Source organism: Nerophis ophidion, linkage group LG18, assembly GCF_033978795.1.
Source record: "Nerophis ophidion isolate RoL-2023_Sa linkage group LG18, RoL_Noph_v1.0, whole genome shotgun sequence".
Classification (NCBI taxonomy): Eukaryota; Metazoa; Chordata; class Actinopteri; order Syngnathiformes; family Syngnathidae; genus Nerophis; species Nerophis ophidion.
In genome coordinates, this window is record NC_084628.1 from 16776687 (window position 1) to 16798301 (window position 21615).

The 21615-nt window shown below is 39.7% G+C and overlaps 2 protein-coding genes across 3 annotated transcripts in view; both read left to right on the forward strand.

Moving 5' to 3' along the window:
- Positions 1–11948: 11948 nt before the first annotated feature.
- On the forward strand, positions 11949–14470 carry or95a1 (odorant receptor, family 95, subfamily A, member 1). Its single transcript, XM_061878381.1, has one exon. It carries the CDS (start codon positions 12046–12048, stop codon positions 12979–12981), a length of 936 nt encoding a protein of 311 aa, XP_061734365.1. The 5' UTR covers positions 11949–12045; the 3' UTR covers positions 12982–14470.
- A 3813-nt stretch (positions 14471–18283) lies between these two features.
- Positions 18284–21615, forward strand: part of p4ha3 (prolyl 4-hydroxylase, alpha polypeptide III) — a 36282-nt gene continuing 32950 nt past the window's right edge. For both annotated transcript variants that reach the window (XM_061877343.1, XM_061877344.1), the window contains exon 1: positions 18284–18582. In XM_061877343.1, the coding sequence (XP_061733327.1) occupies positions 18395–18582 (188 nt within the window). In that variant the 5' untranslated portion in view covers positions 18284–18394. The remainder of the gene's footprint in view (positions 18583–21615) is intronic.

Here is a 21615-nt window from a genome sequence, read left to right on the forward strand (position 1 = left end):
GCTTTGAGTCACTAGAGAAAAAGCGCTATATAAATATAATTCACTTCACTTCACTTTTCGGCGCCCCTGCACGGGCCCTTCCTCTTGTGTCACCAGTCTGACGTCCTCCCTGACCCTTGATTGTTTCCACCTGTTTCCCATTATCCTCATGTTCTATTTAAGCTCATGCCTCCCCTTGTTCTGTGCCAGATCGTCTCGTGCTTACGTGTGTTTCTAGCGTCCATGACCATGTCGATACCCTTGTCTTGCTTAATTCCTGTTTTTTTTCTTTGGTTCGAGAAATCAATTGCTGTAATTTTGAGTTTACTTTTTCCTCCTTAGAGCGCCCTTTGTTATCCTAGACTTCGTCCAACCTAATTGGTGAGTTTTTGTGTTATTTTCTAGATTTCTTTTCTTCCTCTAAGATTGAGTGGGTTTTTTTTGTCCGTATTTAGTGTATATATATATATATATATATATATATATATATATATATATATATATATATATATATGTATATATATATTTATATATATATTTATATATATTTATATATATATATATATATATATATATATATATATTTATATATATATATATATATATATATATATGTGTGTGTATATATGTATATATATATATATATATATATATATATATATATATATATATGTATATATATATATGTGTGTGTATATATATATATATATATATATATATATATATATATATATATATATATATATATATATATATATATATATATCTATGTATATATGTATAGCCTTTTTGTGTCTGTGTCTTCCTCCTGTTGGAGCGCTTTATGTTATTTTTATAGTAGATATGTCTTCATTGTAAGTTTGTTCTTTTATTAGTTGTTTCCTCCTATTTTTGGAGTAATTTTTGAATTACCTTTTTCCGGAATTATTTCCGCGGGTTTTTGTTAATTATTTAATGCGAAATACTTTTTGCTCTGGAGGTTAAAAGTCATTTCAAATTAAAAGCCCTGTTTGGAACTTCCTCTCTGCATCTGGGTCCAGTCCTTATTCCAAGTCCTGACACAACCAAAAAGGGGGCCACAAGAAGCCAGTGAGTGAACAAATCCTTATGTTTTTTTTTTGACTGCTCTTCACAATACTGCTGCAAAGTTACTGCTATTTTATTACAGTACATTAAGTCTGATTTTCAGGGTAAATATTATGTTGCATGTAGTTTGAAAAAAAAAAAAAGACATCGGCATATCTCATGAGACTTCATCAGCTCAATATGCATAGAAAGGTTTCACCCGCTGAATCCAGTGCATGATACATTTTCTTTGGCTAGTTTCACGCTTATTTGTGAGGCCGGTCACAGAAATGTACACGTGATGATAACCGTAGAACAGGAAATGGAACTTTATTTTGACATGGTCAGTAACATAAGACATGCACCTGGGGATAGGTTGATTGGCAACAATAAAATTGGCCCTAGTGTGGGAATGTTGTCTATCTGTGTTGGCCCTGTGATGAGGTGGTGACTTGTCCAGGGTGTACCCCGCCTTCCGCCTGAATGCAGCTGAGATGGGCTCCAGCAACACCCTAGACCCTGAAAGGGACAACCGGTAGAAAATGGATGGATGGACAATAACATAAGAACTGCAGAATGCACTGTGGCGTCAAAAGAGCGACATAGAGCGTTTTCCGTTCGGGCTCCAGTACTCTGGAATGCCCTCCCGGTAACAATTCGAGATGCTACCTCAGTAGAAGCATTTAAGTCTCACCTTAAAACTCATCTGTATACTCTATCCTTTAAATAGACCTCCTTTTTAGACCAGTTGTTCTGCCGCTTCTTTTCTTTTTCTCCTATGCCCCCCCCTCCCTTGTGGAGGGGGTCCGGTCCAATGACCATGGATGAAGTACTGGCTGTCCAGAGTCGAGACCCAGGATGGACCGCTCGTCGGGACCCAGGATGGACCGCTCGTCGGGACCCAGGATGGACCGGTCGCCTGTATCGGTTGGGTACATCTCTACGCTGCTGAGATGGTTTCCTGTGGACGGGACTCTCGCTGCTGTCTTGGATCCGCTTTGAACTGAACTCTCGCGGCTGTGTTGGAGCCACTATGGATTGAACTTTCACAGTATCATGTTAGACCCGCTTGACATCCATTGCTTTTGGTGAGTTTTCCTTTCCCTTTTGTGGGTTCTTCCGAGGATGTTGTCGTCATAATGGTTTGTACAGTCCTTTGAGACATTTGTGATTTAGGGCTATATAAATAAACATTGATTGATTGATTGATTGATTGATTGATTGAAATTAAGCGCGAAACTAGTGATGTGCGGATCGATACAGAAATAGCGATACCATCAATACCAGATCTTGATGCTCAAACATCGATTCTCAAACCAAAATATGAATACTTGTGATACTTTAGTTCAGGGGTGTGCAAACTTTTTTCAACGAGGGCCTTATATGAAAAAGTAATCTTGAAATGTTCTTATTTAAAAAAAAACAAAAAAACAAAAAACAGATGTTTCATTTTTGTACATATAGATGATAACGTGACTAAGAATTTAAGTTGGATTATTATGAATTATTATAACATTTCAGCTTTTTCTCATGACTTACAGATTTTTTGCTCTTTTTTCCTACATTTTTACTGTTCTATTTTTTCCTAGTAAATATAGAATATTAATATTACTGCATAAACTAGTTTGTCAAAAATTCTGCCTGGACGAAAATATTAATGTTCAGTTACATTTTTAACATTCTAATACAAACCAAAGAGTCCAGTTGCGATTAATTGAATGCCCTGAGTTTATTATGGTTGTTATTTTTTAAATTCAAATGCAGCTGAGATAGGCTCCAGCACCAACCCCAACTCCCCCATACCCCCTCCCCCCTGTCCCCCACCACCTCAACCCCAAAAGGGACAAGCGGTAGAAAATAGATGGATGAATGGTTATTTTTATTTATGTTTTATTTTTTTTAGAAAGTAAACTGTATGTTTTTCTTATTTCATTTTTTTTTATTTGAGACCTTTTAAATTTGTCTTCTAGGATTTTACCATGAATTGATTAACGTGGACCCCGACTTAAACAAGTTGAAAATCTTATTCGGGTGTTACCATTTAGTGGTCAATTGTACGGAATATGTACTGAACTGTGCAATCTACTAATAAAAGTTTCAATCAATCAGTCCAAACTTTTTCCACCTTAAACTACATACTGAAAAGTAAAATATTGGGGGCCATTTTTAAAATGTAAAAAAAAAAAGAAGCTAAAAACAGATATTATATATGATTAAAGACACAACTCTGTGTTATAGGTGACTAAGTATGTTATTATTAATACGTTTCTCATTGCATTCCAATTTTTCCTCATGTTTTTTAAGATGGATATTATCACGTCGGTGTCGGATTTTACTGAGTGGGTCGTTCTCACAGGATGCAGACGGAAACTCCGGAGGTAAGGTGCAGGTAAGACAATGATTTATTCTCCTACATCAGGCAAGTGTGCCGATCACACGGGGATCTGAGGTAAAACTTAGCACAGGAATCACAAGCAAAAAAGCAAGAAATCCTGCAACGTAACTGTTGCATAGCACAAACAAGGAAGCCAGACAGTGTGTGGTGAAAAACAGGAAATAGGAAAGCTTTCTGATTAGTGCCCGGGAGCATATGAGCGTTCCGAACACTAATCAGAGGCAGGTGAAACTAATTTGCACCCATGGCAACTAAAACAAACCCAGGCGTGCACTAAACAGGAACAGAGGTAGTCAAAAAACTAAACAAACATGATCCGTGCAACGGATCATGACAGATACAGTATGTTATTTGAAAATACAAAACCTTTTAAATTTTAGCAGACACATTGGGTATATTTGCACATAATATCGGTATTTACGATAACAGTCTGAACTTTATCTGGTACCAGATCAGAAAGAAAATTGGCGTTATCGCACATCTCGAGTAAAAACCAACCTGCAAAAACTCATTTTACAAACTTTTCAATCTGTGTTGGCGCTTATAATAACAATATCATTCATACTTGGTAAATTTTCAGGTCATGACTTATAAATGGAAAATTGTTGGCAGTTTCTGAACATTTTTAAGAGTATGAGTGCAACGGAGGACCTTGAGCTATTGAATCAATTGTTAGCTATTTATTTACGATTTCAAATGCATAAAAAAAGCCAAACATATGTGTTCTTGTCTTACATAAGGATTGTGAATGATAAACAGCACATCTCTTTCCAATTTTTGCGTGACGTAGAATCTCAAAAAATTGCCGAAGGTATTCAGAGGGGCTGACTGAATTTGTGGCACCTGTGTTTCACATACTTTGCGGATTGTAAATATAATTGGATATGGTCTAATGTCTATGTGTCAAAGTCAAGGTTTGCGGGCCAAATTAATTATCTATGGCCCCGTGATAATATTTGATTAGTATTAGATCCGGCCCGCAGGCCACAGCCGCCTGCTGCTTTTTTGCAAGCACTAATGCAACACTGATGCATACTCCATCAGAGTCGGCGCTAGAAATTTTCAAAATGGAGTCCCCGGGACCCCATCATGTCATGACAATAGGGTCCCACAGTAAATTTTTGGGGTTCCACTTTTTAGTGAGCGTTTTGAAAACAAATTATCAATATATGCATTATCCTGTTACATCTAAAACTCTACATTGTGTTTTGGAAAAAGGTTGTCACAAACATTACTTGATTGATTAAAAAATAATAAAAAAGAAAAAAATCTTTTATGAATATGTAAATGTATTCAGTTATAAACATTCATTTGTCACAGTTTGTTGTTGATGAACCCCAAGATGCAGAGAAGGAAGGAGGCATTTTGCAGGAAAACATGATTTAATTAAACACTAAGACAAAAACAAACCAAAAGGATACAAACAAAAAATCGCGCACGAGGCGGATAACAAACTAGGCTATGAACAAACAAAATTGGAAGCAGGGAACAAAAGACAGTAAGCTACACAAAGCTACCAAATATAGCTTACCGCTACGCTGCAACGACACGTCAGAAGCGACAATACAAAACCCAATAAACCAGCACTCGACTGGAGGACAAAACAGGTTCAAATAGAAGTGGGCTGATTGACACCAGGTGTGGCCAGCTGAGGGGAAACAGCGCTCAGGCAAAAAAAAACAGGAAACAGACAAAATAAGAGCGCTGACAGGAAACAGACAGGAAAAACTAAAACATGGCCACACTGTCACGGACAAGCCTGACATCATTCACATTTTTCTTTCCTTCATGGATCTAAACTTTTCCGCTGCTTGTATTTTTTTTTTATATTTTGATTGTATAATTTTCAGAATGTGTTTGTTCTATTTTTGGCCAAAGTAAGACAAAGAAAACAATCTGAATTGTCTTATTTTTTGCTTTAGTGCCATGATTTTAATAGTCCGGCCCGCGTGTGCACAGATTTTCCTCATTGCTAAAATGACTTTGAGTAAGGCTTCACGGTGGCAGAGGGGTTAGTGCGTCTGCCTCACAATACGAAGGTCCTGCAGTCCTGGGTTCAAATCCAGGCTCGGGATCTTTCTGTGTGGAGTTTGCATGTTTGCGTGGGTTCCCTCCGGGTACTCCGGCTTCCTCCCACCTCCAAAGACATGCACCTGGGGATAGGTTGATTGGCAACACTAAATTGGCCCTAGTGTGTGAATGTGAGTGTGAATGTTGTCTGTCTATCTGTGTTGGCCCTGCGATGAGGTGGCGACTTGTCCAGGGTGTACCCCGCCTTCCGCCCGATTGTAGCTGAGATAGGCGCCAGCGCCCCCCGTGATCCCAAAAGGGAATAAGCGGTAGAAAATGGATGGATGGACTTTGAGTAATGGATGCGTGCATATGTGCATATGAATGAAACACCGAGCATATAAAGTCAACTAGTTGTTCCACCTTACTGGTATTTTAAGAAGTAGAATAATAAAGAAGAAAAGAAGAATAAAAACCTTGTTTCAAGCTTAAAAGTCCTGCTAATTTCTTAATTTAGGATGTCTCACCAAGTAAAATTGATTTTTTATTTGTGTCAGCTTTCTTTTTTTTTTTTGCCAAGTGGAATTTTTCAAAAACATCACTTCTGACTTTTCCATAAATGTCACCTACTGAAGTGGTTGTTTTCCCTCCTAAAAAAAAAAAAAGCATTTATCTTAAGGTGGCATAGCTGAAGATATTTATTACAATTTAGTTGAATGATTTACAAAATAAAGTTATTTGCCAGATGTTTGGCAATGTCGTGTGTGATATTTGCACTGCCAGCCTCGCTCCAAGAGTTTGTTTTGGCCCGGTGCTTCAATCCCCAGCAGTGCGTCCACCGGTGACGCAGAAGCGAGGCGCTCCCAGCAGAGTCGATGTGTTTGGCAAACACTAGAGAACATCAGGGTTGCGTAATAACCTCCCAGCAGCTTGACGTTAATGATAAGCTTGTCTGGTAATTATTAAAACAGAGAGATAGAGAAACTGGGGACATTGGCTGCTCCGGAGATGTTTGTCTGTACTGGAGCCTTTTATATTCTTCTTAAAATCAAAAATATGCAGCAGCTACTGTAATCTCAATACAGTTTCGTTAAAATACAGAACACTTTGGAACGCTGTAACTACACATTGCCAAGTTGTCAGAAACTTGAGTGCGGTGACTTCTATGGTCTGAATTGAACTCGCCAGAATGGTACTAGTCCCAGCCGGTGTAGTCCGCTCAAACATGGCCTCAGAACAGTTTCATCGTCATCATCATCATCACAGTCAACATATGCGTTCATCCAACCGGAATACGTTTCGTTTAAGGGTTGTTTTGTCACGTTCCTCTAATTAGTGAATGAACACAATGTTTTTTCACTGTTGTGTTTACGTGCGGCGACATCTTTAGCCAGGTCCAAGCATGTTTATGCACTGGAGCACTTTATCTGGTGATTTGGCTCCATTAGTGGGGGGAACAACGCACACCTGTAGTATGAATGTCTTAGTCCCTGCGAATATGAAAGAGCCTAATGCTGGAAAAAAGGATGCAGGGGCATATATATATATATATGTATGTATATATCTATATATATATGTGTGTGTGTGTATATATATGTGTGTGTGTGTATATATATATATATATTAGGGGTGTGGGAAAAAATCGATTCGAATACGTTGTGCGATTCAGAATCGATTCTCATTTTTAAAAAATCGATTTTTTAATTTTTTTTATTTGTAATTTTATTTCATTTATTTATTCATTTTTTTAATCAATTCAACAAACCACTACACAGCAATACCATAATGCAATCTAATTCCAAAACCAAACCTGACCCAGCAATAAACAGAGCAATTGAGGAGACACAAACACGACACAGAACAAACCAAAAGTAGTGAAACAAAAATGAATATTATCAACAACAGTATCAATATTAGTTATAATTTCAGCATAGCAGTGATTACAAATCCCTCATTGACATTATCATTATACATTTATAAACATTTTTTAAAAAGTGTCACAGGGGCTTACACTTGTCTCACATCTCATAAGCTTGACAACACACTGTGTCCAATATTTTCACAAAGATAAAATAAGTCATATTTTTGGTTTGTTTAATAGTTAAAACAAATTTACCTTATTGCAATCAGTTGATAAAACATTGTCCTTAACAATTATAATTTTTTTTTTTTTTATCTACTACTTTGCTAGCATGTCAGCAGACTGGAGTAGATCCTGCTGAAATCCTATGTATTGAATGAATACAGAATCGTTTTGAATCGGAAAAATATCGTTTTTTGAATCTAGAATCGAATCGAATCGAAAAAATCTATATATTATCGAATCGTAACCCAAAGAATTGATATTGAATCGAATCGTGGGACACCCAAAGATTCACAGCCCTAATATATATGTATATATATGTGTGTATGTATGTATGTGTATATATATATATATGTATGTATGTATGTATGTATGTATGTATGTGTATAACGTATGTGTATAACGTATGTGTATGTACATTATATACAAACCCCGTACCCATATGAGTTGGGAAATTGTTAGATGTAAATAAAATATAAACGGAATACAATGATTTGCAAATCATTTTCAACCCATATGTAGTTGAATATGCTACAAAGACAACATATTTGATGTTCAAACTAATAAACTTTTTTTTTTGCAAATAATCATTAACTTTAGAATTTGATGCCAGCGACACGTGACAAAGAAGTTGGGAAAGGTGGCAATAAATACTGATAAAGTTGAGGAATGCTCATCAAACATTTATTTGGAACATCCCACAGGTGTGCAGGCTAATTGGGAACAGGTGGGTGCCATGATTGGGTATAAAAACAGCTTCCCAAAAAATGCTCAGTCTTTCACAAGAAAGGATGGGGCGAGGTACACCCCTTTGTCCACAACTGCGTGAGCAAATAGTCTAAAAGTTTAAGAACAACGTTTCTCAAAGTGCAATTGCAAGAAATTTAGAGATTTCAACATCTACGGTCCACAATATCATCAAAAGGTTCAGAGAATCTGGAGAAATCACTCCACGTAAGCGGCTAGGCCGGAAACCAACATTGAATGACCGTGACCTTCGATCTTTCTGATGGCACTGTATCAAAACCGACATCAATCTCCAAAAGATATCACCACATGGGCTCAGGAACACTTCAGAAAACCACTGTCACTAAATACAGTTGGTCGCTACATTTGTAAGTGCAAGTTAAAGCTTTACTATGCAAAGCGAAAGCCATTTATCAACATCCAGAAACGCCGCCGGCTTCGCTGGGCCTGTTATCATCTAAGATGGACTGATGCAAAGTGGAAAAGTGTTCTGTGGTCTGACGAGTCCACATTTCAAATTGTTTTTGGAAATATTCTGTCAGATCGGTGGTCTGTATTATGTTTTTTATTTTCAATCTAACACTCCTTCGTGTCATGTTTTTTGTGCACTCTTGTTTGTTTTAGTTACCATGGTTACTTATTATTTTCACCTGCTTATAATTAGTGTTCACCCCCTCACCTGCTGCCTGAGCACTAATCAGAGACATTATTTAAACCTGCTTTACCCTCCAGTGAGTACTGGAGTATTGTTTGCTGTTTGCTGTGGACTGCCTTTTTTTTTTGGAAGCTGAGAGATATTCTCTGGATCCCGACTCCTGTCCGTGTTTGCTGGTTTTTGGTTTGTGTTTTCCATGCCTTATTTTTTTCAACATTAAAACCATGTTTTCATTTTCCAAGCCTGTCATCTCTGCATCTTGGGGTTCGTCACCAACACCATGTGACAGAATACTCCAGCCAAATACGAACCCCGCGGAGATATCTATAACGGAGAAGCTTGAAGGAATGCTGGCAACGATGGCCGAATGGAGGAGATGTTTTGACTCCTTTCAAGCTCCCTCCCACCCATCCCTGTCGTCTGTGGTCCTCTTTGGGGACGTCTTGGATGCGTCCCTTGAGGGGGGGGCTAGGCTGGGTGCTGTTCTAGTGGGGTGACTCAGCTGCACCCAACTAGGCAGCAACCTCCGGCCCGGTCACCACCACCAGTCTTTCGGCCTGCCAAGCCGCAACCCCCAGCTAGACCACCTGCACCAAGTCAAAGTCCACGGCTAGCACCAAATGTAGCACCAAGTCCACGGCTAGCACCACGTCCAAGTCCAGCACCAAGCCAAGCTCCAGCGCTGCCAAACGCCGCCAGTAGCAGCTCCACGCCGCCTGCAGCGAGGACAACGCGCGCAGCTTCCACGCCTGCCTCAAAGACGACGCAACCACCTCCTCGTCAACCACAGATTTAGCCGTTCCCGGGTCGCCCGCCTCGTCCGGTGCAGCGGAATTCCACACGTCGCCGCCACCTGACTCTCCCTCGCTGGTTGCGGGGACACTTGGTCTGGCGACCCACCGCAAAGTCCCCCTCCTGTCCTCCCATGACTATTGATCTTGTTTTTGTTGGTTTTGGACATCTGGTATCTGTCGTTGTGGAGGGGGGTTCTGTAAGATCGGTGGTCTGTATTATGTTTTTTATTTTCAATCTAAGACTCCTTCGGTTCCTGTTTTATGTGCACCCTTGTTTGTTTTAGTTACCATGGTTACTTATTATTTACACCTGCTTATGATTAGTGTTCACCCGCTCACCTGCTGCCTGAGCACTAATCAGAGACATTATTTAAACCTGCCTTGCCCTCAAGTGAGTGCTGGAGTATTGTTTGCTGTTTACTGTGGACTGCCGTTTTTTGGGGGGGAATCTGAGAGAAATTCCCTGGATCCCGACTCCTGACCCTGTTTGCTGGTTTCTGGTTTGTGTTTTCCTTGCCTTATTTTTTTTAAACGTTAAAACCATGTTTTCATTTTCCAAGCCTGTCATCTCTGCATTTTGGGGTTCATCACCAACAACATGTGACATATTCAACATCGTGTCATCCGGACCAAAGGGGAAGCGAACCATCCAGACTGTTATCAACGCAAAGTTCAAAAGCCAGCATCTGTGATGGTATGGGGGTGCATTATTGCCCAGATCTGTGAAGGCACCATTAATGCTGAAAGGTGCATACAGGTTTTGGAACAACATATGCTGCCATCTAAGTGCCGTCTTTTTCATGGGCGCCCCTGCTTATTTCAGCAAGACAACGCCAAGACACATTCAGCACGTGTTACAACAGCGTGGCTTTGTAAAAAAAGAGTGCGGGTACTTTCCTGGCCCGCCTGCAGTACAGACCTGTCTCCCATCGAAAATGTGTGGTGCATTATGAAGCGTAAAATACGACAGCGGAGACCCCGGACTGTTGAATGACTGAAGCTCTTCATAAAACAAGAATGGGAAAGAATTCTACTTTCAAAGCTTCAATCAATCAATGTTTATTTATAAAGCCCTAAATCACTAGTGTCTCATAGGGCTGCACAAACGACAACACAAACCACTACGCCATCCTCGGTAGGCCCACATAAGGCTTCAGCAATTAGTTTCCTCAGTTCCCAAACGTTTATTGAGTGTTGTTAAAAAGAAAAGGTGATGTAACACAGAGGTGAACATGCCCTTTCCCAACTATTTTGGCATGTGTTGCAAAGAATAAAAAATAAAGTTTGAGTTTGAACATCAAATATCTTGTCTTTGTAGTGCATTCAATTGAATATGAGTTGAAAAGATTTTGCAAATCATTGTATTCTGTTTATATTTACATCTAACACAATTTCCCAACTCATATGGAAACGGGGTTTTTATATATATATGTATATGTTTATATGTATATATATAACATATAACCAAGGGTCCCTGGTTCAAATCCCCACTTAGTACCAACCTCGTTACGTCCGTTGTGTCCTGACCAAGACACTTCACCCTTGCTCCTGATGGGTGCTGGTTAGAGCCTTGCATGGCAGCTCCCTCCATCAGTGTGTGAATGTGTGTGTGAATGGGCAAATGTGGAAGTAGTGTCAAGGCGCTTTGAGTACCTCGAAGGTAGAAAAGCGCTATACTAGTACAACCCATTTATCATATATATATATATATATATATATATATACACACACATATACATATATGTGCGTTTGTATATATATGTGCATCAAAAGAAAATGTTTGCTTTGGTTCCCTAAAATATGAGCCCTCCTTGAAGGCAACACTTGACCATAAGTTAAAATTTGAGGCCTGCATCAAAGCAGGATTATGTTGGACTTTATTAACATTATGTTGGCATTTACATGTTTTTTTTCTCCCAGAAAACATAAATATGAAAAAGCACACAAATTGCATCTTTAATGCATTATCTGGTTGTTGTTGTTGTTTTAAACATTGCTTGGAAGTTTGCAGTTGGGCTCCTTTCTGCCGCTATGTAAATGAGAACAATTATGCTTTATGACGCAAGCGTGTACATTAAGCATCTCTGAGGCAATAGGGCTGTACTATCATAAAAGTAATGAGGACACCATTTAAAAGCGTGCACGCATCCCTGAGACGATTCCGACTGAGGATACACCTCATGTTGACAAGGTGAGTTCTGAAGCGTGACATGTGTACTCACTTACTGTTTTTTGTTTTACTGCCTTTCATTGTTGTGTAACATTATCATGCTGAAGATGTGGTCTCTGACAGGTGGGCTCATCTGCGCTGCAAATAATGCAGCCTCACAACCTGTCCCTCAGCACCACCTCCCACGGCAGCCTCTCCGTCATCATCAAGGTGTGCGCGGTCACCCCTTTCTTCTGCGTCTTCCTGTGCTGCATCATCGTCATGCTCTACATCTTCGCCTCCCACCGCCACTTCCTGGAGAAGTCCCGCTACACCCTCTTCGCCTGCATGCTCGTCAACGACACGCTACAGCTGTTCTTCTCCGTGCTGCTCTTTCTCCTCTCTATGGGCCGGGTGACGCTGGCCGTGGTGTACTGCGCCCCCTTGCTGTTTGTCTCCCTCGTCACCTTCCAGAACACGCCCCTGATCCTGGCCGCCATGTCTTTAGAGCGCTACGTGGCCATCGTTTATCCCCTGCACCGGCCAGCCATGTGGCGCTCGGACCGACTCTGGGTGATGGTCCTGTCCCTTTTAATCTTAAGCTGCATCTTCCCCATCGCTATGTTCTCAATACGGCAGCCCGACCCCGCCGAGGACATCCTCACCACGCTGCATTTGTGCAAAAACTTCGATATTAACTCCTCCCCGACGCAGACCATCCTTAAGGTCGGCGTCCACGTGTCTTTCTTCTCCTTGGTGGCCGTCATCGTCCTCTTCACCTACGTGCGAATCCTGCTGGAGACCAGAAAGATGAGGCAGGACCGGGCCTCTGTGGGCCGTGCCATGCACACGGTGATGCTGCACGCCTTCCAGCTGCTGCTCTGCATGCTGGCCTTCTTGTATCCCATCACCGTGAACTTTATCCAGCTGCACGATCACTGGTCCAAACAGGACGTGGCCTTTTTTAACTACTTCTGCTTCATGGTAATCCCCCGCTTTCTCAGCCCACTCATTTACGGTTTCCGCGATCAGAGCCTACGAGGCTACATCAGGAAGACCTTTAATTGCTGCTTTCAGAAGGCAAACCTCCAGGTCCGGACCTGAGACAGCCAACTTGGCACTTTCTTCAATTCTGCCTTCACCAACACACGTTTGTCATATTTCCTGCTTCCATGGTGACGCAATGCAGTTATACGCTGCAAACGACACTAATAAACAAACATTGCATCCGGACAGTATTCACAGCGCTTTATTATTTTACACAGTTTGTAATGTTACAGCCTTATTCCAAAATGGAATCACATCATCTTTGTCCTCAATATTTTACAAACAATACCCCATAATGAAGTTTTTTTTAAAATATTTTTGCAAATGTATACAAAAAGCAATACATCCCATGTACAAACCCTGTTTCAATATGAGTTAGGAAATTGGGTTGGATGTAAATATAAACGGAATACAATGATTTGCAAATCCTTTTCAACCCATATTCAAATGAATGCACTACAAAGACAAGATATTTGATGTTCAAACTCATAAACCTTATTTTTTTCTGCAAATAATTAACTTAGAATTTCATGGCTGCAACACGTGCCAAAGTAGTTGGGGAAGGGCATGTTCACCACTGTGTTACATCACCTTTTCTTTTAACAACACTCAATAAACGTTTGGGAACTGAGGAAACTAATTGTTGAAGCTTTGAAAGTGGAATTGTTTCCCATTCTTGTTTTATGTTGAGCTTCTGTCATTCAAGAGTCCAAAAATGATTTGCAAATCATTGTATTCCGTTTATATTTTCATCTAACACAATTTCTCAGCTCATATGGAAACGGGGTTTGTACATAAGTGTTTACAGCCTTTGTCATGAATTTTAAAAGTGAGCCTGTTTTAGCTGATCATCCCTGACATGTTCCTGTACAGCTTTATTGGAGTGCACCTCTGGTAAATTCAGTCAGTTGGACATGATTTTGCAAAGGCACGCACCTGTCTATTGTCACATATCTCGTATGTACATAATGACTTTCATCAACTCTGACGATGATGATGTGACATTTAACCCCACAGGTCTTGTTGCACCCAGTCAGCATTTTTCATTGAGTGTTCCTCTGTTAAAAATAAGCCGTGTGCACACAATTCTGCAAGAGTTTCACTGACAATTACACAATTGTGAGAGTTCATGATCAAAGTCGCAGGTGTGTTAGACTAAAGGCCCGTTTTATGTGAGCCCAGGATAAGATTGAATAGACTTGGTTCATCCCACAAAGGGGAAATTGTGTGGTTGCAGCGCCGATTAGAAAAGCCCACAACAATAAGGTAAAAACACATAAGATGAAAACAGTAAAGAACATGAGGGACACAACATACATTAAAAAGAGCACAGAGCTGCAAGACACCAAGAAAAAAAAAAAAAAAGAGCAATAGATAATACATATTGTGCACATATGATTGATCTATGCATAGACAAAGAACATAACACAACAATAACACCATTATACATCGTGTTGGAGAATAATGGAATAGTACAATATCATGTGCGTCAATAAAGCATGTTATCTTTCCTACTAAATGTATTTGTTAGTTCTGTATGCAATTGTGTGCCTATTGTATATGTAAGTATGCATATATACTAACTTATATTGCAAAAATGTTTGGGTAAAATAAAAAGAAAATGCTTTAACATCTGCTTGTCACCCTGTCTTATGATTTTGCAACAAGTCATTAACATAAATATAATCAAATGCAAAGCCAGTTGAGTAGTACGATCATGGGGTATCATACAAAGTGTGATATAAATATCATCCATTCATTCATTGATTACTATTTATATATATTTACTTTTATAAGGGCAGTCATAACGGCGATCTGGCCTTCAATGAAAGCCAGTTTGACAGACCTGATCTAAGTACTTATGTGCAGGATGGTCTCCCATATAACGTGCTGTTTTGCAAGTTATTTCTACAGTGTGTCCACTTTCTGCATGAAGAAGTCCACACAATAACATAACACATTATTAAATGCATTTGTCATAAAAAAAAAAAACGCGCATCATTTGTGGTGGGGAGGACACACGCTGCAGTTTGAGCGCTGCCTAGAACTCAGAGATCACATTTCTCTTGTCACTTTCTACTCCATGAAGCTCTTTTACCTCTTGACTCTTTTTTATAATTTTTTGTTAACACACTCATTTTCCTTCCACACGCACACATACACACACACCGTTAACCGCTAAAGCTCCTATATGACGAAGGAATAATTGATACTATTAAGAGTGTGGTGTCAGTTCAAAATGATACAAAGTGATTACATTGATATTGTTCGCTTTCTTATCATTAATATCTACGTACAGAGACTTCCTCCCTGAGTTTGTTATTTTTCACAAATTCAGGGAGGAAGTCTCTGAACATAGAAGGCTTTGAGGGGAAAACCCAAATGATTTGAATGTGAGCCAATAGTCGTTTTTGTTTACGTGTGGTGCACTAAAGACTTTGTTCTGTTTTCCAAAAAAAAAAGGTAGCTTTCAGTACGACATATTTAAGAATACTAGCACATTCTGCATTTAATAATATAGGGTTTATTAAAATGTTATGTCTTTTTTTTAAGTTGCTTGCTAATAAGTTCCGTATCGTGACTCCAAATGCAACCAAATGAGGCCACATAGTAACACATGAATATTACATCACTTCATAAAACTACTGTCGATGTCTGTAGTATATTCTATTGTGTTTTTTTTCATACTATGTTTCCGATCCAAACGTTTGTTTTGCTTTTTAAAAGACATGTTATATGTTAAAATTGTGCTGTTTTGGGGTCCATGCACCAACTAAATTAATATTTTTAACCGCATTGTGAAATGCAGTTTTAAAATAGATGTGAGGACTGTGTGGCATAACGATGCCAGATTTGTTCCTCCATGGATGCGTCGGCAAGAACACAGCAAAAGGTGAGAAATAAAGATTTATTAAACTCAAAACAGGGCTTCACGGTGGGAGAGGGGTTAGTGCGTCTGCCTCACAATACGAAGGTCCTGCAGTCCTGGGTTCAAATCCAGGCTCGGGATCTTTCTGTGTGGAGTTTGCATGTTTTCCCCGTGAATGCGTGGGTTCCCTCCGGGTACTCCAGCTTCCTCCCACTTCCAAAGACATGCACCTGGGGATAGGTTGATTGGCAACACTAAATTGGCCCTAGTGTGTGAATGTGAGTGTGAATGTTGTCTGTCTATCTGTGTTGGCCCTGTGATGAGGTGGCGACTTGTCCAGGGTGTACCCCGCCTTCCGCCCGATTGTAGCTGAGATAGGCGCCAGCGCCCCCCGCGGCCCCAAAAAGGGATTAAGCGGTAGAAAATGGATGGCTGGATAAACTCAAAACAGGCTAGAACAAAAACACTGGTGCTAATAGAAAAAGGTAAACAAATGGCGCTAGTATGGAGGATAGGAATAACAAACGGCACACAAACACTAGGCACGAAGGAGCAGCGGATCGTAACAATAGGAGTGCGTTGATTTACATGTGGCATCATTTATCAAAACTTCCTACAAAATAATGATGACATTAAAAGACAGCATTCAAAACCCTGATAGTATTAAGATGCTTTTATGATTTATTATGTATTCAGCACTAATAACGAGGTCGGGACAATTAGTGGACAAGGAAGCCAAGACAAACTGGTCGAACATCTACGTTTTGTTCCAAGGTGAGGTCAGATATAAATACTAATATGTATTTAGCCAAGCATTGAACAATGTTTATTCAGACCGTTTTGTAAACCATCCGAGTCGCTGCTGTTGTAGGACACTACACCCATATTGCCCCATGCAGTGCCGCCCTCATTGGTATAAATGCAGCTTACCACGACCAAGCTTAAATCTATGGCTTTCTCAATGTAAAGCGCTTTGAGACCATTGTTAAAAAAGCGATATAGAAATACAAATTAGAATATCCATCCATCCATTTCCTACCGCTTATTCCCTTTTGGGGTCACGGGGGGTGCTGGCGCCTATCTCAGCTACAATCGGGCGGAAGGCGGGGTACACCCTGGACAAGTCGCCACCTCATCGCAGGGCCAACACAGATAGACAGACAACATTCACACTCACATTCACACACTAGGGCCAATTTTAGTGTTGCCAATCTCTTGTACATCAAATCATCGATAACTGGTTAAAAAAACTAGTCATACCATAGTAATATCATGCATGCCCATTCTTTTCTCATTCTTATCATCAATCTGAAACATATACATGTTTCAATAGTTTGCAGGTCCTGCGACCTAAGAACTTAATTTCACTTGCTATTAGTACTGCTGACCTTGTATTATCATGCACACTGTTACGCCTGTTCAGCATCGTGATGCCGGGTTCGATTCCCTCGAGGATGCGTCGAAAATTGAGCACAGCAAAAGGTATGAACTAATGATTTATTTAACAAAAGGTGCTAGAGAACAAAAATACTGGATCTAAGAAAAAGCAAACAAAAGACGCTAGCATGAAAGCCAGGATAAACAAATAGTAAACTAAACTGGCACATAGGCACACAAAGGGGAAAACAAAACATTTAGCATGAGAGCTAAGAATGAATGAAATTGCACAGCGTGAGAGCTCGCGAGAATGATACAGAAATTGCATGGAAGCAAAAGTGCAAAGCAGACGTACCGTTGTGTAAGAACAAATTTGGATCCCAGACTGAACAACAAAAGATGCAGGCTTATATAAGGCAGGTGATTAGTGAGGACAGGTGTGCAGGGCCGTGAGTAACAGGTGAAACTGATAAGCTACCATGGTGACCGACTAAACAGGAAATAATAGGATCCGATGGAGAGTGAAAATAAAAATGGAACAATAAACAATAATATGTGGAGGATCCAAAAAGCGGATCTCAACACAAACCATGAATTGATTAACGTGGACCCCGACTTAAACAAGTTGAAAAACTAATCCGGGTGTTACCATTTAGTGGCTAATTGTACGGAATATGTACTGAACTGTGCAATATACTAATCAAAGTTTCAATCAATCAAGATCAATCAATCACCTTTTTATGTTCAAATGCATTTTAATGTTACAAAGCATGTTTTCTTTTCAATCACTTTCAGAATATATATATATATATATATATATATATATATATATATATATATATATATATATATATATATATATACATATATATATATATATATATATATATATATATATGTACCTGTGCTCCCTTCACGTCCTGCAGGTGTCGCTGTGTGTCCAATTACAAATGTGAAGACGCGTGTTTCTAAATGAATGATGCATCGTTTTTATTTATGTATGTGAGGTCATTGTTTTTATTCCCTCATAGTTAAAATAAGCGTAGTATTGTAGTTTAGGTGTCATATGAGCACCCTCTGCATGCGTGCATGTCCATTAGCTGCAGCAAGTGATGCGGTCGTGGAAGTGAGAGGGTGGGTCGTGAGTGGAGTGGACCTCAGCCTTCTTGAAAAAGACCTCCACGCATTTTGTACGTGTGTGTGCGTGTGTGTTAATTTCTAGAGATGAAGTGTGTTTGCCTCCTGTGGGGTTGTCTGCTCTTCTCGACCGGCAGCGTGGTTCCGGTGTGCGTGGGCGAGATGTTCACGTCGCTGCTCAACGTGCGGCAGGCGATCAGCGTGGAGAGGAAGCTGATCGACGAGCTGAAGGCTTACATCGATCACGAGTGGGATAGGCTGGAGGACATCAAGAGGTGACGTGTGCCCACTGCAAGAAGTTATTCCACATGCCAGCAATTATACTTCTTATTTTAAGTGCTAATTGAATTGATGGAAACTTTGCTCAAGTACTCATATGTTTTTTTAAAGTCATACTACAAGAATGCCTTCGATAATTTTCTTTAAAGTCGTAGTCTTCAACTAATACATACAGCACATACATACATACATACATACAGACCATAAATAGATTAACGTGGACTCCTACTTAAACAAGTTGAAAAACTTATTCGGGTGATACCATTTAGTGGTCAATTGTACGGAATATGTACTGAACTGTGCAATCTACTAATAAAAGTATCAATCAATCAAGTTTAAAAAGAAAAAAGTCGTGGTCAAAAGTGGACATACACTTGTAAATAACGTAATGTCATGGCTGTCTTGAGTTTCCAATCCTTTTTACAACTGTTATTTTTTTGTGATAGAGTCATTGGAGCACATACTTGTTGGTCCAAAAAAAAAAAATCATGAAGTTTGCTTCTTTTATGAATTTGTTATGGGTCCACTGAACATGTGACCAAATCTATACCAAAAGTATACATACAGCAATGTTACTATTTGGTTTCATGTCACTTGGCAAGTTTCATTACAATAAGGCACTGTTGGTAGCCATCCACAAGCTTCTGGTGGAATTTTTGACCACTCAATTTGTGCAGTTCAGCTAAATTTGTTGGTTTTCTGACATGGACTTGTTTCTTCAGCATTGTCCACACTTTTAAGTTAGGACTCTGGGAAGGCCATTCTAAAACCTTAATTCAAGCTGGATTTAGCCATTCCTTTACCACTTTTGACGTGTGTTTGGGGTCATTGCCCTGTTGGAACACCCATCTGCGCCCAAGACCCAACCTCTGGGCTGATGATTTTAAGTTGTCTTGAAGAATTTGGAGGTAATCCTCCTTTTTCATTGTCCCATTTAAAGCACCAGTTCCATTGGCAGCAAAATAGGCCCAGAGCATAATACTATCACCACCATGCTTGACGGTAGGAATGGTTTTCCTAGGATTAAAGGCCTCCCCTTTTCTCCTCCAAACATATTGCTGGGTATTGTGGCCAAACAGCTAAATTTTTCTTTCATCCGACCACAGAACTTTCCTCCAGAAGGTCTTATCTTTGTCTGTGTGCTTGAAAAATTGAGCTATTATTAGAAACTCAAGACAGCCATAACATTATGTTCTTTACAAGTTTATGTCAACTTTTGACCACAACTATGTATGTATATATATATATATATATATATATATATATATATATATATATATATATATATATATATATATATATATATATGTGTGTGTCATCAAAAAATGTTGTTAGCTAAGAATTAGCGTGCTAGTTGCGAGCTAGAAAATGACTATGCTACTTGCCAGCCAGTGATTAGCAAGGTAGTTGTTAGCTATTGATTAGTCAACTAGTTTTTAGCAAGTGATTGGCATGCTAGTTGGCAGCGAGCCATTGGCAAACAAGTTGTGGGCTAATGATTAGCAAACTTGTTACCAACGAGTGACTCATGCGCTAGTTGCCAGTAAGTGTTTAGCAAGCTAAGTGCCAACTAGTGCTTAGTGAACTAGTTGCCAGCTAGTAATTAACGTGCTAGTTGTTACCTATTGATCAGTGTGTTGGTTACCAGCTAACAATTAGCGTGATGGTTGCCAGCCAGTGATTAGTAAGGGAGTTGTTAGCTATTGATTAGTCAACTAGATTTTAGCAAGTGATTGGGATGCTAGTTGGCAGCAAGCCATTAGCAAACAAGTTGTGACTCATGCGCTAGTTACCAGCTTGCAATTAGCATGATGGTTGCCAGCTAGGGAGTAGCAAACTAGTTGTTAGCTAGCGTTTAGTATGATTTTTGCCAGCTAGTGATTTACAAACTAGTTGCCAGCTAGTTTTTTCATGCTAGTTCCCAGTTAGCATTTAGCAGGCTAGGTGCCAGCCAGTGATTAGCGTGTTAGTTGCCAGCGATCAATTAGCGTGCTAGTTGTGACCTAGGAATTAGCAAACTAATTGTTTCCTAGTGATTAATTCCCAGTTAACTTTTACCCAGCTAGGCGTCAACTAGCGATTCACAAGCTAGTTGCCAGCCAGCGATTAGCAAACTAGGTGTTAGCTAGCTATTACCATGATAGTTGGCAGCCAGTGATTAACAAACTAGTTACCAGCTAGTGATTTGCGTGTAAGTTCCCAGTTAACTTTTAACCAGCTATTGGTGAACATGCTAGTTGTTACCTAGCAATTAGGATGTTAGTTGTGGGCTAATTATTAGTAAACTAGTTCTCAGCTACGGATAAGCTTGTTAGTTTCCAGCTACCGATTAGCAACCTAGTTGTTACCTAGCCATTAGCAAACTAGTTGTTGGCTAGCCATTAAAGAGCTAGTTGCCAGCTAACGAATGATTGTATTATTTCTATGCCTTATTGTTTTACAATAACAAAGTACCTTCAGAAAATCTTATACCGGTAGTGGTTCCCGCTCCATCGCTCCGTCAGTTTGGGGATCTTTGGCCCTACAGTACTTTTTAAAAAAAAGTAATTAGTTGTATTCTTCTACATGTTGTGGTATTACAATTCAAAGTGAGTGTTATTGTTTCTAAAGGCAGATTTTTGGAAACAGCTCTTGTATTGGATGTCAGGGTTTTATAGGCCTACTGAAATTAGATTTTCTTATTTAAACGGGGATAGCAGGCCCATTCTATGTGTCATACTTGATCATTTCGCAATATTGCCATATTTTTGCTGAAAGGATTTATTAGAGAACATCGACGATAAAGTTAGCAACTTTTGGTCGCTAATGAAAAGCCTTGCCTTTACCGGAAGTAGCAAACGATGTGCGAGTGACGTCACGGGTTGTAGGGCTCCTCACAGCGACGATTTCCCCATTAATTTGAGCGAGAATGAAAGATTTGTGGATGAGGAAAGTTAGAGTGAAGCACTAGAAGGAAAAAAAGGCGATTGCAGTGGGAGCGATTCAGATGTTTTTAGACACATTTACTAGGATAATTCTGGAAAATCCCT